This window comes from Vigna angularis, chromosome 4 (assembly GCF_016808095.1).
Source record: "Vigna angularis cultivar LongXiaoDou No.4 chromosome 4, ASM1680809v1, whole genome shotgun sequence".
Taxonomy (NCBI): domain Eukaryota; kingdom Viridiplantae; phylum Streptophyta; class Magnoliopsida; order Fabales; family Fabaceae; genus Vigna; species Vigna angularis.
In genome coordinates this window covers 3,856,043-3,868,802 of record NC_068973.1, presented here as the reverse complement: position 1 = coordinate 3,868,802, position 12,760 = coordinate 3,856,043, and the positions used below count along the sequence as shown (strand labels likewise).

The following is a 12,760-nucleotide window of genomic DNA, read 5'->3' as shown; positions in this document are numbered from 1 at the left end:
ATAATTATTTTATTATTAAAATATTAAATTATAACTAAAAAAATAATCAAAGTTCATTTTGCAAAAGTTATTATATATAGAAAATTATTTTCTTCCCTTTCTCAATATTCTTTCTAAATTTATGATTTCTTTCCATATTTTTTTAGACTATTAAAGACTACTATAAGAGTAGTGACTTAAAACATAACAATTCAACCTTATCAAAATTGTCATAATAGTAAGTTATTTTTAAAATATTGTATGCATGTGGTGTTTTTACGGTGGCATGGATTCAAAATGGTTTAAAATAAATATTTATCTATTTGTGATCATGTCAACTAAGATTTTTAGAAATATATAAGATTTTGTTACACAATTCATATAAAAGAAGCTAATATGTTTTTCTACTAGTAATTTTGATTTAACGATTGGTTGTGAAAATATTTGTGATATATTGATATACTTTGATTGTGTATGAGTTGTAATATTATGTGAGGTATTTGTGTAACTATGTGTGAGTATTAATCAATTATAACACATCTTTTGAATCAATTTGTATTATTTGAAGTCATTTTTAAACTAATTATACAAGAAGAGAGTAAAATTGCTCAAAATAAATCGAGTGATTGATCTAATATATTTAACGAGCTTTTGAAATTATACACATTTACTATACAAGCAAATGAGTTCATTAGACAAGTAAAATCTCTAATTGTGCAAACAAACCCTTTGGCAAAACTGTTTTAGAAACTTGAAAATTTTGGATATTAAACATTTAAAGGTTTTGCATGATATTGTCTTTTTTTATTATAAATATTTGGGATCAAATGTTTTTAGATTTTTGAAATAAAATTAGTAAGTATGTGACTAAATAGAGTGAATCCTTAGGAATGTATTGATTAATGTATAAATTATGTAAATGTGTTTATTTATTATAAAAGTTTTCGTAATTACTAACAAAAAAAATATGTCTATAGCAAAAATAATGAAAATAAATATTTTCAATAAAAAAATATTAATCATTCAAAGAATAATAATTCCCGAAAATTTATTATTCTCAAAACCCATGATTTTTTTAATAGGAAAAAAAATCACATTTAAATGTTCTCATATATTCATAGCACCATTCCGATAATTTTTTTTACAAACATTTTGCAAAAATGAAAAAAAAAATTGTGTTATCTAAGTAGCTAAAACATTTCTTTGAGTTTATAAATAAGTTACGAAGCACTTCAATTTTAGCTTCTAAAAGTATTTGTTCTTATTTTTCTATAATTCTTGTTAACGAGTTTATCTGAAATAGGACCTAAATCATTATTCTAATTATAGAAACTAAGAATTGCTATCGGTACGGCTAGAAATATGGACAATAAATATATAATAAAAACACAATAAAAATTTCAATATTAAATCACCATAAAAATCTACGATTATTACATATATTTTAAAGTAAAAAGGTAAAACTACAATGCAAAACAAAAATATTATTAATAATAATATTATTCTTATTTATATAGATATAAAAAGTAATTAAATATATTTTTAATCTTTAAATTAAATATAAAATTAAAATTAATCTTTGTCTAATATTTTATAAATTTTTGTTTCAAAATTTAATAAATAAACGAATATAATCTTTAACAAAAACCAGTGTATTTTGGACTCAAACATCATTATTCTAAAAATGTGTTTAATACATTAAAATATATCAAAATATAAAAAGAACTAATTCTAATTTCGGGTTGAAGTTTAAGATATTTATAAAAAATGGTAATAAAATAGGAGGAGGAGGAAGTACTAGTGGGAGACGAGGGTGAGAAGCAGGAAGACGCAACAATCAATCGAATCAACGATCCAAACAAAAACATAGGAAAACTGACGTTCCTCGTTGTTGGTCCCTAAACTACAACACTGTATGTATGAACATTAGAATTGTCGTTTCGTCGTTTCTCGTTTCGTTTCGACGCCTACGAAGCTTCTACTACTCCCACTACCACATTCAATTTTGTTACCCTAATTACTATCGCCAACCTTTTTTCTTCTTCTTTCAATGGCTTCGCATTGCATGGACCATTTCACCTTCTAACACAATCAATTTTTCTTCACAGACGCAGAGAAAAAAACTACCTGAAGAAGTTGATGAATTAATTAATCTTAAATACCACTTCTTTCTCTCTCCAACCTCGATCCCTTCCCCTGCGCCACTTTTTCTTCAAAGCCTTTATCTCTGCCTCAACCCCCTTTCTTTTCTATTGTTTCCTTTATTCCGCTATTTTGTGGTAAGTTTTTTTTTTTTTTTTGGTTTTGCTCTTGTGGGTTTTCGGATTTCAGTTGCCTTTATGTTTAATCTGTTCAATTTGATCGACTTCTTTCATCTTCTACCTTGCTCTGTTTTATTATATTTTTTCCTTTTTCATTATTTTTCTTCTTCGGGGTTCCTGAATCAGATTAAATGTATTTTTTTTTTTGTGTCATTCATTTTGTGGATCGGTTATTCACCCTCTTCGTGTTTTTCAGTTTGTGTATCAGACAGAGTAAACATGAAACATGAGATGGTTACTGGTGTAGCTTTGAAGGAGCTATGAGTATAAAATCGGAGTGCTAAAATGGATTTTTTGTAATACTTAAGCCTGTTTGTTGAAGGCAAGTTATATGTGGAAACGTTTTGTTTTGAGGGGTTTGTTTTATCTGTAAGTTAAATGGTGTTACTGTGGACGACCCGGTTTATGCCGGGTTCATCGTTGGATTTTCGTTCCTAACGATTATAGTTTGCTGATGCCACTTTTGAAGAGCACAATATCACATATTTTTAAGCGTGGTGCCATGCTTAGAGAATAATTTTTAAGTTCTACCTTGAAAAATCAGTTTTTGGCGACATGTTGGTATATTTGTTCATAGCTGCCACTATTTTATGTTGGCTTGCATGATAGTAAGGCATTCACATTTTGTAATGGATTTGAGATTTTTTTGTAGCTTTATTTTGAGTGATACTTTCTTTGAATTAATTTTTCTTCTTAGAGAATTTTACCTACCAAAATCATTGTTTTGTTTGTTGTGAAGATGCAAATGGCTGGAATGTCAAAGGAGGAAGTGACTGGTAGTCCTAAATGGGGTGCTTCAATTATTATGCAGACAACAGAGGATGTGGCTAGAGCTGTTGCTTCTGCTGTGAATTCCCCAAGGCCATCTGTTATATATTCATCAAAAAATGATCAAGGTGGAAATCAACTACAAAAGCTGCAGTATCAAGTTACAAAAATGATAAAAGGATTTTCTCGCCCTTCTGAAGTTAAATATAATAATTACAATCCCGAAATACTGACAACTCAGAAGCGTCAATGGGCTGCAAACTTTCAGTTACAGTACATGGTAGAACTAAAATCTTTTTATTGAATCATTAGAAGTCAGAACTAGATGTTTGTTGCACTCTTTTTAGTGTAAACTATAAGGAATTTTAAGTTGGTTGATACTGTTGGATTTTTAGTACTAGGTTTTAAATACTTTTCCTCTTTGTTCTTTATTTAGCAGTTTGGCCCAAGCATGAGTTACTTGAACATTTAGATGTTCCTCCCTTTCACCTTAAACCATCATATCTACATATGCTTCTTCTTCTTCTTGCTAAATCTCATCATCAACGTTTTTAGATTTGTGCCTTTTTTTTGACTCGGCACATAAACTCATACTAATTTGTTCCCAAACCCTGATAGACTCCCTCATATTTTACAGGACCATAGGTCATGGAAGGAGCCAACAAAGCTGTTTGAAAGCATGGTGGTTGTTGGACTTCATCCTAATTGTGATATTCAGGCACTGCAAGCGCAATATTTCTTAAGAAAGTCTGAAGGCCCTGGTAAATTAAGAAGTGCTCTTGGTTATCAGAATCAATCCCGTGTGGGGCCTATTCTTGAACCTCAGGTTTTGATAATCAGATGCATAAATTGAATTACCATTACTATAACTGTGATAATTATTCTTACTGCCTCTTGTCCTATCACTTTTTTTCTTCCAACACCATTATTGCCGTGTCCACTCTACAAAATTTCTTGGCTGCTGTTCTGAATATTAGTTTTGTGTTCAGATGTATTGGTATCAAGAAAACTTTATGTTCATTTTCTTTCCAGGTCTTATTTGTTTACCCTCCAGAAAAACAGCTGCCTCTTAATGACAAGGATCTTCTCTCTTTCTGCTTCCCTGGAGGCTTGGAGGTTAGGTGTATGCACAATGAACTTCTAATTTCCCCCCTACCTGTTTTTTGCCATTATTGTTACTATCAACATCTTCAACACCATTATTAAATAAGCTCAGACTACGTTTATAAAGTTGTAAGTTGTTTTCATAAGCTGGAGAACAGTTTATGAAAGTATCATAAGCCATCTGCATTAGCTCTCCCATAAACTTTTGTAAGTACTTGTGCTACAATTCAAAATAAGCATTAAAAAAGCTCTTCCAAATAGGTCAAAGAGAACAGCGTTGTTATCAAATAAAAACCTACTTAGATTAGGTACCCACAATACATTAGTATACAAAAAGTATCTTGATGAATCTGAGGGATCAATATTTCTTTGTATTTATTTTTTGGCATCAATTATCTGATACCTAATTTTAGTTGAAGTATCTGCAGTGAGTTAGATTTATTTATTTTTGTGTCAGTAACTTATGTGGAGCTCATACTTTGGTTTTGCTTTTTCCTGGATCTGATTTTAGGTTAATGCTGTTGAGAGAACACCTTCCATGAGTGAATTGAATGAAATTCTTTTTGGGCAGGTATTTATGAAATGTTTTTCTTCCAGTAATATTATGCAGTGTGCAAATTTTCTTAGTATTATATTATTTTGGCTTCATTTGGCCAATTAGTAACAAGCAGTCTGAACGTATATATCTCTTTGTCAATCTGGTTAGTTTACATCAGCAACTTCATTGTATACAGACACCTAGCATGTTTGTTTTATTGTTAACATGCGATCCATTCTACTTTCACTCCAATCCATATCTCTACTATCATGGAGTTCTACCTATGTTTGAGGCTTCCCAACTTCATAACAAACACACTATCAGTATATTAGATTACCAACTTGTACGATGAAGCTGGGGAGTGTTTAAATTTTTAAACACTGATGCTCACCTGTGTTTGTGTATTGATGTTTGCAGGAACACCTTAAACAAAGGGATCTGTCTTTTGTATTTAGACTACAGGTAACTTAAGTGATCTAATCATTACTTTGTTTGATCTTTCTTATATTTTCTTATTCTAATGTTCTCTCTCTTTTCCTTACATCAATATATTCTAATGATGAAAATTGGATTGTATAATTTGTGTATTGATTTTGGAATCTGCTAATTCATGCATTTTTATTTTTCACTAGTCCAATGCATCTTTCTAAATTATTCTTAGAAACTGAAAAGGAGTTACTGTTCACAATTATGTAACCACTCATTTGTATGGCAATATTCAGTGGTTAATGAGTAACCAATTCTGGAGTTAGTTAACCAACCATTTTAGTAGCAAATTTTTCCTAAGGTGCATATATTTTAATCACCAATTCCTTACACTTTTCACGAGGTTTATAGCTGGTCAGTGTTAGTTTGGATTCATTTTTTTTTTTGTTTTTGTACCTTAATTTCCTTGGGTCTACGTTTGTACCTTTTGAGGTTTACCTCTTCCAAGGCATCAAAGACTCATACCCCATTCAAGCTTTGAGATTTTCCTTGGGTTCCCCTTAATGTTTGTTTTTTTTTATTTTGTACTAACAACGCTGCTTTCTTTTGGGCATTTTTTAATACAACAGGGTGCTGATAATTCAACTCTTTATGGATGCTGTGTCTTGGTTGAAGAGTTAGTGCAAAAACCCTCTGGATTGCTCTCCCTGATTTCTGATAAAAGGTCAAGCTATTCTCCTTTGAAACGTGAACGGCATATATTAACTACACAAAGATGTTACTGCATTCTCTCAAGGCTCCCATTTTTTGAATTGCACTTTGGTGTTTTGAACAGGTAGGTTGGTGATGTTTGACATATCTTGTCATTTATTGTATTAATTTTTTGAACAACAGTTATGTTAGTATTGGCTGGGTTATGTTGTGTCTTTTATGCTATTAACATTTTTCAGTTTCAAAGGGACTGATGAAATAAATATCTTTGCTGAAAAAGACATACAATAAGCAAATCAATGTTTAATAGTGAGAGGAATTCATGTACTCGGGCAAACACTTCACACCCAATATAAGTTGGAGGAATAAAAACCCTGTTTTATTGATGTCCAGATGATATTAATCGAAGTAAATAACACATTGGCTGAAAGTAATTGGAAATGGTTCAATCTTCGCTGGAGCCAAGACGTAGTTTGTTCAGACATAAATCTGGTCTTATCACAGTGGAGTAAACTTAACTATTTTTTTATAGGTGAAGAAACTTTCAAACTTGTCTATTGTACTTAGGGAAATATTAAGGCTATTGGAGATTCCACACCAAATAGAGATTTGACCAAGTTATAGCAGTCAAATTTGTGAGGTTATGTTAGACTTAAAATCTACTTTCAAATTGGTGTTTAGAGTGTGTTGATCCCTTTTTGCCTATTTTAGTCTTGTTCGGTATAGTATATGCCTTTGTTCTTATCACAGTTATCTTCAATATATGTCCCACACTTTTATGGTTTTTGTTTGATTTATTGTGCTGATATCTTTGTAGCATCTTCATGCAAGAACGACTAGATCGCTTGACGAAAAACTTTGGAGATTTAGATTTAGAATATGTTGAAGATAGCTGTGGGCAAGACAATTTTGGGGAAGATTCAGAATTCATGTTGGTGAATGATAGATTAGAAGATAGACATGATGACAGTCCAATGATTTCTCAATCAAGCCTAAGAAATTCCTCACCGGAAATAATTGAGGATGATAGTAATTATCCCAAGAAAGAAATAGTTAATGCGGAGCTGCATATATTTAATGATAGAGTCAATGATGGCAATGACGTGCCTTGTGATCTTGAGAAGGATAAAAAAACTGTTAATGAGGAATCTGCCCCTACGAATGCTGAGGATTGTGCTTTGTACGGAGATTCTTTTGTAACAAATAAACAGTCAGAAGATAGGCGTTTACCCAATGCTATTCTACCACTCTTGCGGTATTGCCAGTATGAAAGCTCTGAATCTTCCTGCAGGTACAAGACTTTGTCATTGTTCAGTGCATTTAGTCTATATTTATGTAAAGTCAGCATATGTAATGGTGTTCACTGTGCTTTGACTGATGTCATAGATGTGCTTTGTTTTGTGGTCATATCTGAAAGTGCTAATATCAATATCTTCTGTAGGATTTGTTTGATGTACTTGATTCTCTATAGGTTCAAATTATGCTGTTTTATGCTGCTTTCTAGGTTCACCCTGTGAAGGATATTTTAGTCCTAATCTGTTCATTTCGTCTAAACGATACATCTTAAACATCTGCTTCTTGCAGTTTTCAGGGTTCTCCTTGTGATGACAGGAATTTCAGGAGTGATGCCGATGATACTGAGACAGAAGATGCTTCATTCTCTGGTCAAGAGGATTTAAATGACCTAAATGGTATTCTTGAGTGGGCTAAGGTTTGTAATTTTAAATGCATTTTGTCTTGTTATTTTTTGGATTGCGTATTGATATTTATAGCTGATGTTATTTTTATCAATTCCCAGGCAAATAACTGTGGATTATTACAGATTATAAGTGAGTATTATTGCTTGAGTTGCCCTGCAAGGGGCACATCAATTAGATTTCATCCTTTGGATCACCTGCATCCCTTAGAATATCACAGACCAGATGAGGCAATTCTTAATCTTGCTGGTTCAATTGTTGATTTGAAATCTTTCAGTGCAGGTCTGGAATTTGCAGAGGTAAGTTACGGTGATTGTGTTGTGTTTGATAGCCATACGCTCATGAAAATACTTCATTTTTTGTTTGTTCTTCTCAGGCTCATAATTCTCTTCTGGCTGAGGAGGAGGCAACTGCATTATCTACATGGGCTGTTGGGTGCATGTGCGGTACCTTGAGACTTGAAAATGTAAGTTCTGTTTTACCTTGTGATTGTCTTATACCAAATATCTCAACATTTGTGGAAAAAAATGATTTAACTTTGGTGCCATTTTCATAATTCATTAGCAACTTTAGAAAGCAGAAGTTATGGGAGATATTACATAGATTACAACTGATTTACGGGAAAGGAAAACAATTCGAAAAATTAGGATCTATACATGATAATAAATTAACACAGCTGTAAAGAGTTGAAGGACACATGATTAAACAAGAAGTAAGCCTAGATGGCATTAAAATATTGCTGATCCATTGACCCCTGGAGTTGGAATGTATTGATTGTGTGTAGAAGTTTCATAATGTTTGGCCAGGACTTTTACAGCTACATGTTGGCTTGAATGGTTTTATGTGTATTCTGCAGGTGTTAGCATTCTTTGCAGGAGCTCTACTAGAGAAGCAGATAGTCTTTGTCTGTTCTAATTTGGTATGTCTTGTAGCTCAACTTAAGTCAGTAATGGTATTGTGAACATTATTCAATGTTATATTAATACTAATGTTATCTTAGCCATTGATTGGATACCTCTATATGCCTTTTTCTCAGATTGTTATTCCTTTATTACTCTACCCTGCTCTGTTAGAAACAGTAATAATTATATCTAAGTTTCCCTTGCTCTGTAAGGTATATTTGGATTTGAATTTTAATGTGTGCATGTTGGCCTTGCTGGCATGCTCATGCATTAATGATCAGCTATTTTGCTATTTGTATTCTGTAATGTACAGACAGCATGTTAACTATCTTTGTATATTGCAAGTGTGCATAGCTATACTGTGGTTTTGACCCAACCCAATCTTGGATTGGCTGATTTAGAGACTTTAATTGTCAGAAATAAGCATCTCACTTGAATTGTTGACATTTCACAATAATCCTTAATGGAAGCAATTTGATTCTTTTATGATCAGGGAATCCTATCTGCGTCAGTTTTATCAGTTATTTCGCTAATCCGGCCCTACCAATGGCAAAGCTTGCTAATGCCGGTTTGGTTCCTCTCCTTTCATATTTAAAAATCAGTATGTATTTTCGTAGTTTTAGTATCACTTCTCGATTATAGAATTTGATAAGAGCATACTCTTCTAGGTTCTACCAAATGACATGCTTGAGTTTCTGGATGCACCTGTGCCTTACATAGTGAGTATTCTGGTCTTGCTGTACTATAACATTAATACTTGATTTGTTTGCATAGATAATGATATTGAATATAGCGTGTTGGAGCTTGTGAAATCCATTTAATAATATCTTCTATAAATTGGAACATTAACATTAGAGTGATTAGTGTGGTATGTAGTTAAATTTGGTTTCAAGTGTTTTATTTTGTGGCCTTTTATATTGATGATAACATTTATCATAACTGACTTGCCACAAAATTGGTACTTTAGGTTGGTATCAAAAACAAGACCAGTGAAGTTCAGTCAAAGTTAACTAATAATGTTATCCTGGTTGACGTCAACAGGAATCAGGTCAGCTATTTCTTTTTCTTTTTCTATTCTCGAATGCCATGAAACATGGTTTTCATCCCCTTCCCCAAAAACAATATTATATTGTATTTGTTAAGAAATTGTATGCATGGCTACTTCTCTCCTATTATCTTGCAAAATTCTTAGTTAAACATGAATGAAACGTTACTATGCGTTGTTGAATTCATACTGCTCGTTTACTATCATTTGCTCATTTATGTTTTCATATTTGGTGTTCCTTTGAAATTATCTTTTATCAAATTCATTTTTTTTCTTTATTTGGTCAGCCCAACATCTACTCAATATATTCAATCCCACTGAATTAGTTATACAAAGGGTGTTTATATATTGCACCCTAACTAACTGAGGTAGTTAGAATCTGCAGCTGTTAAAAAGTAAAGAGTTATGACAATACTTTTGTACAACGAGTAAACTAAAGAAACAGAGTAACACTATATAATAACAAGATAAAAAAGTAATATGTCTGGATGACATATTGTGGGTTTATGTGAGTTTATTCTAACTTCTATCATACTTTGTTTTCAAGTTATAGCAATATAAACATGATCTCTTACAACAAATCTGTTTTTTCACCATAGGTGAGGTCATCAACAATACCTCAACTGCCAAGGCAGAAAGAGTTGATCGCTTCTTTACGCCCTTATCATGCAACTCTAGTGGGAGAAAGTTACTTAGGTAGGAGAAGGCCAGTATATGAATGCACAGAAGTGCAGGTGGGTATCTCTAAATTATCACTCCTTCCTTATACATTACGCTCGTGTATCTCCTATGTTTCTTTCTCTCGCTTTTTTGGTCAGGTTTTTATACCTATTTTAAAAAATCGGTTATTCATTTGCCTAATAACTTATTATTTTATCAAAATTTAAAAAAATACAAGTAGTTTGTGATAGGTTTATAGAATGTCATATTGTCAACAATCAGTTATTCATATTGTAAAGAAGTTAAGAATTTAAACAATCAATTATTCATATATCTGTCACATTGCCAACAGTCTTGTCAGCATAATGTTACATCATCTTGTGTTGTTTTTCGAACAGGTAGAAGCTGCCAAGGGGTTCTTATCGGTGTTAAGGACTTATTTGGATTCCCTTTGCCATAACATTCGTTCTCATACAATAACCAATGTACAATCCAATGATGATAAGGTCCGTGTTTTCTCTTAACAGCAAAAAACATTGCATTTTTATGGGTAATCTATATATTTTTTCAAATTGTTTTTAACGTCTCACCTTCTGAAAATAAGGATTTAATCAAAGGGCTTACACTTATACAGTGGTTAGATTTTAATGATCAATTGATTTGGGTCTTGAAGAGTAGGGCTGTAAAAATACAGCTTAAATTTATTGGTTCTACTTTATAGTTTGTCCTTTAACAAAACAAGCACTATAATTCTTTAGAGGGTAATCTTTTAATACTACCCTTACAACTACATTACCTTATTTTCCTGAAAATTCTTTATTGGCTAAAATTTTAAGTTCAGCGACATGGCACTTATGATTAAATTGTTTGTCTATACTTATGTTTCTTGGTCTCTTTATGCAAATTTACGCTAGGTTTTTCTCAATTTGCTGGCATTGAGATGTAGAATGATCATATTCTTAAGTTCGATAAGCAGAATTTAAATATAATTAAAACAGGATTATGTAAATTGAATAGTTCTAATTCATATACGTATCATAGTTTGCAAATATTTACTTGCATTGAAAATAACAGACTTTAGCTCACAATTTAAAGATATGAATGCTTGTACTTTCAGGTATCCTTGCTTTTGAAGGAGAGTTTCATTGACTCATTTCCTTATCGTGATAGGCCTTTCATGAAGGTTTGGCTCATGAACTTTACATCATGCTTTATGCTAATTATGTAAAAAGTTATCTTATTTACTTTCTGGTTTTAAAGACCGGAGACTCCCAGAATTTATTTGATTTTGAATTTCTCAAGTCCAATTCCAAAAGCTATATTTATGTGAATATGATTCAAACATAGTTTCATGTTGTAGTTTTTCTAGCTAAATTGTGTTAGTGCTTGACAGTCATTGTAATGCTTCATATTTGAGGTTTTGTCAATCTATTTTCAACTACTGAAGGATATCTATCTATCATCTATAGCCGATGACAAGCTTCTATCTATTGGCATCAGGCCAAGCCAGGGTGTTGAAGGGTTTTACTGAAGTCTTGAGATTCATGTGGAACCTTTACCATGTGGCTGTTGAGTATCTTGTACTCTTGAAACATATGGCTAAAAATAGCTACTTGTCACCTGGATTCGATGTAGTTCTTGATTGGGGAATTTGACTTGTTCTAAAGTCAAGTAAACACGTGATTGCTGTGTTCTCAACTGCATCCATCTACTTGTTAATGTGGCAAACCATGTGCATAATAAGCAATAATTCTTTATAGGTAGACATGCATGTTCAGTAGAGTACTTATTTGTCAGCTTGCTTAAATGTTTTTGGCATTTTTATCATATTCATGTAATTTATTGAACGTCTAAGCAGAGCTTTTATGTTTTTGGGTATTATTCCCAGTTTACTAATTCGGTTTTTTCCTTTGTTGTCTTTTGCCAAACAGCTTTTCGTGGATACACAGCTCTTCTCTGTGCATACAGATCTTGTTCTCTCTTTCTTCCAAAAGGAATAGAGCTATTTGGGAATATTACTACCATGCAAAGCTTGAACGCAAGTTCAGTGTTGTATAATTTCTCTAATTATGTATGAGTTAAAACTTTCTCCCTACATGTAACGAAAAAATTCCACTAGCATAGGCTTGCTGCAGATCTTGTATATAATTAGTTAGATAGTATATTTAGTCTTAATAAGTGCTATTAAGGTTTCACTCTATGTAAATCACAATTTTTGTTTCATACACCAAAAGTGAAAGTTTTATGCCTACATTATGGATGTGATGCAATATGTTTAAATGATTCAAGATATAATGCAGAAATTTCTAGCAGAAATGCCGAATACGTTTTTAAATTCTTATAAACATTTGCGAGGACTAACGAATATTCATTATAAATGTAAGACCTATGTTTGATTTTTGTAACGATGTTCCTCCAATTCCAAGCATTTCAACTAAAGTTTTTGGGTGAGACAATAATAGTTACATGAGATCCATTAGAGACAGATTAAATTTCATTATCTTAAGATGGTATTAACCTATCTGGCCATGTACCTTGCATATAGAAATTAGATACAAGTCTATTGTGTTTAAGGCAGTGTATTCACATAAATTAATAACAATAATAAA

The 12,760-nt window shown here is 32.1% G+C and overlaps 1 protein-coding gene across 3 annotated transcripts; it reads left to right on the top strand.

Annotated features, from left to right (window-relative positions):
- Positions 1 to 1,828: 1,828 nt before the first annotated feature.
- On the top strand, positions 1,829 to 12,402 carry LOC108331642 (uncharacterized). 3 transcript variants are annotated; one of them, XM_052876165.1, is made up of 20 exons: positions 1,857 to 2,258; positions 2,497 to 2,622; positions 3,040 to 3,348; positions 3,706 to 3,894; positions 4,101 to 4,184; positions 4,684 to 4,743; positions 5,128 to 5,172; positions 5,766 to 5,971; positions 6,665 to 7,138; positions 7,432 to 7,558; positions 7,646 to 7,843; positions 7,921 to 8,010; positions 8,401 to 8,463; positions 8,940 to 9,014; positions 9,115 to 9,165; positions 9,414 to 9,494; positions 10,091 to 10,225; positions 10,550 to 10,657; positions 11,269 to 11,334; positions 12,083 to 12,402. In XM_052876165.1, exons 3-20 carry the CDS (start codon positions 3,040 to 3,042, stop codon positions 12,149 to 12,151), a joined length of 2,430 nt encoding a protein of 809 aa, XP_052732125.1. In that variant the 5' UTR covers positions 1,857 to 2,258; positions 2,497 to 2,622; the 3' UTR covers positions 12,152 to 12,402. The 3 variants fall into 3 exon arrangements, 2 of the variants coding, with proteins under 2 accessions (XP_052732125.1, XP_017421958.2); XM_017566469.2 differs by lacking the exon at positions 2,497 to 2,622 and having other exon boundaries at positions 1,858 to 2,258; XR_008248329.1 differs by lacking the exons at positions 2,497 to 2,622; positions 10,091 to 10,225; positions 10,550 to 10,657; positions 11,269 to 11,334; positions 12,083 to 12,402 and having other exon boundaries at positions 1,829 to 2,258; positions 8,940 to 9,047.
- The last annotated feature ends 358 nt before the right edge of the window (positions 12,403 to 12,760 follow it).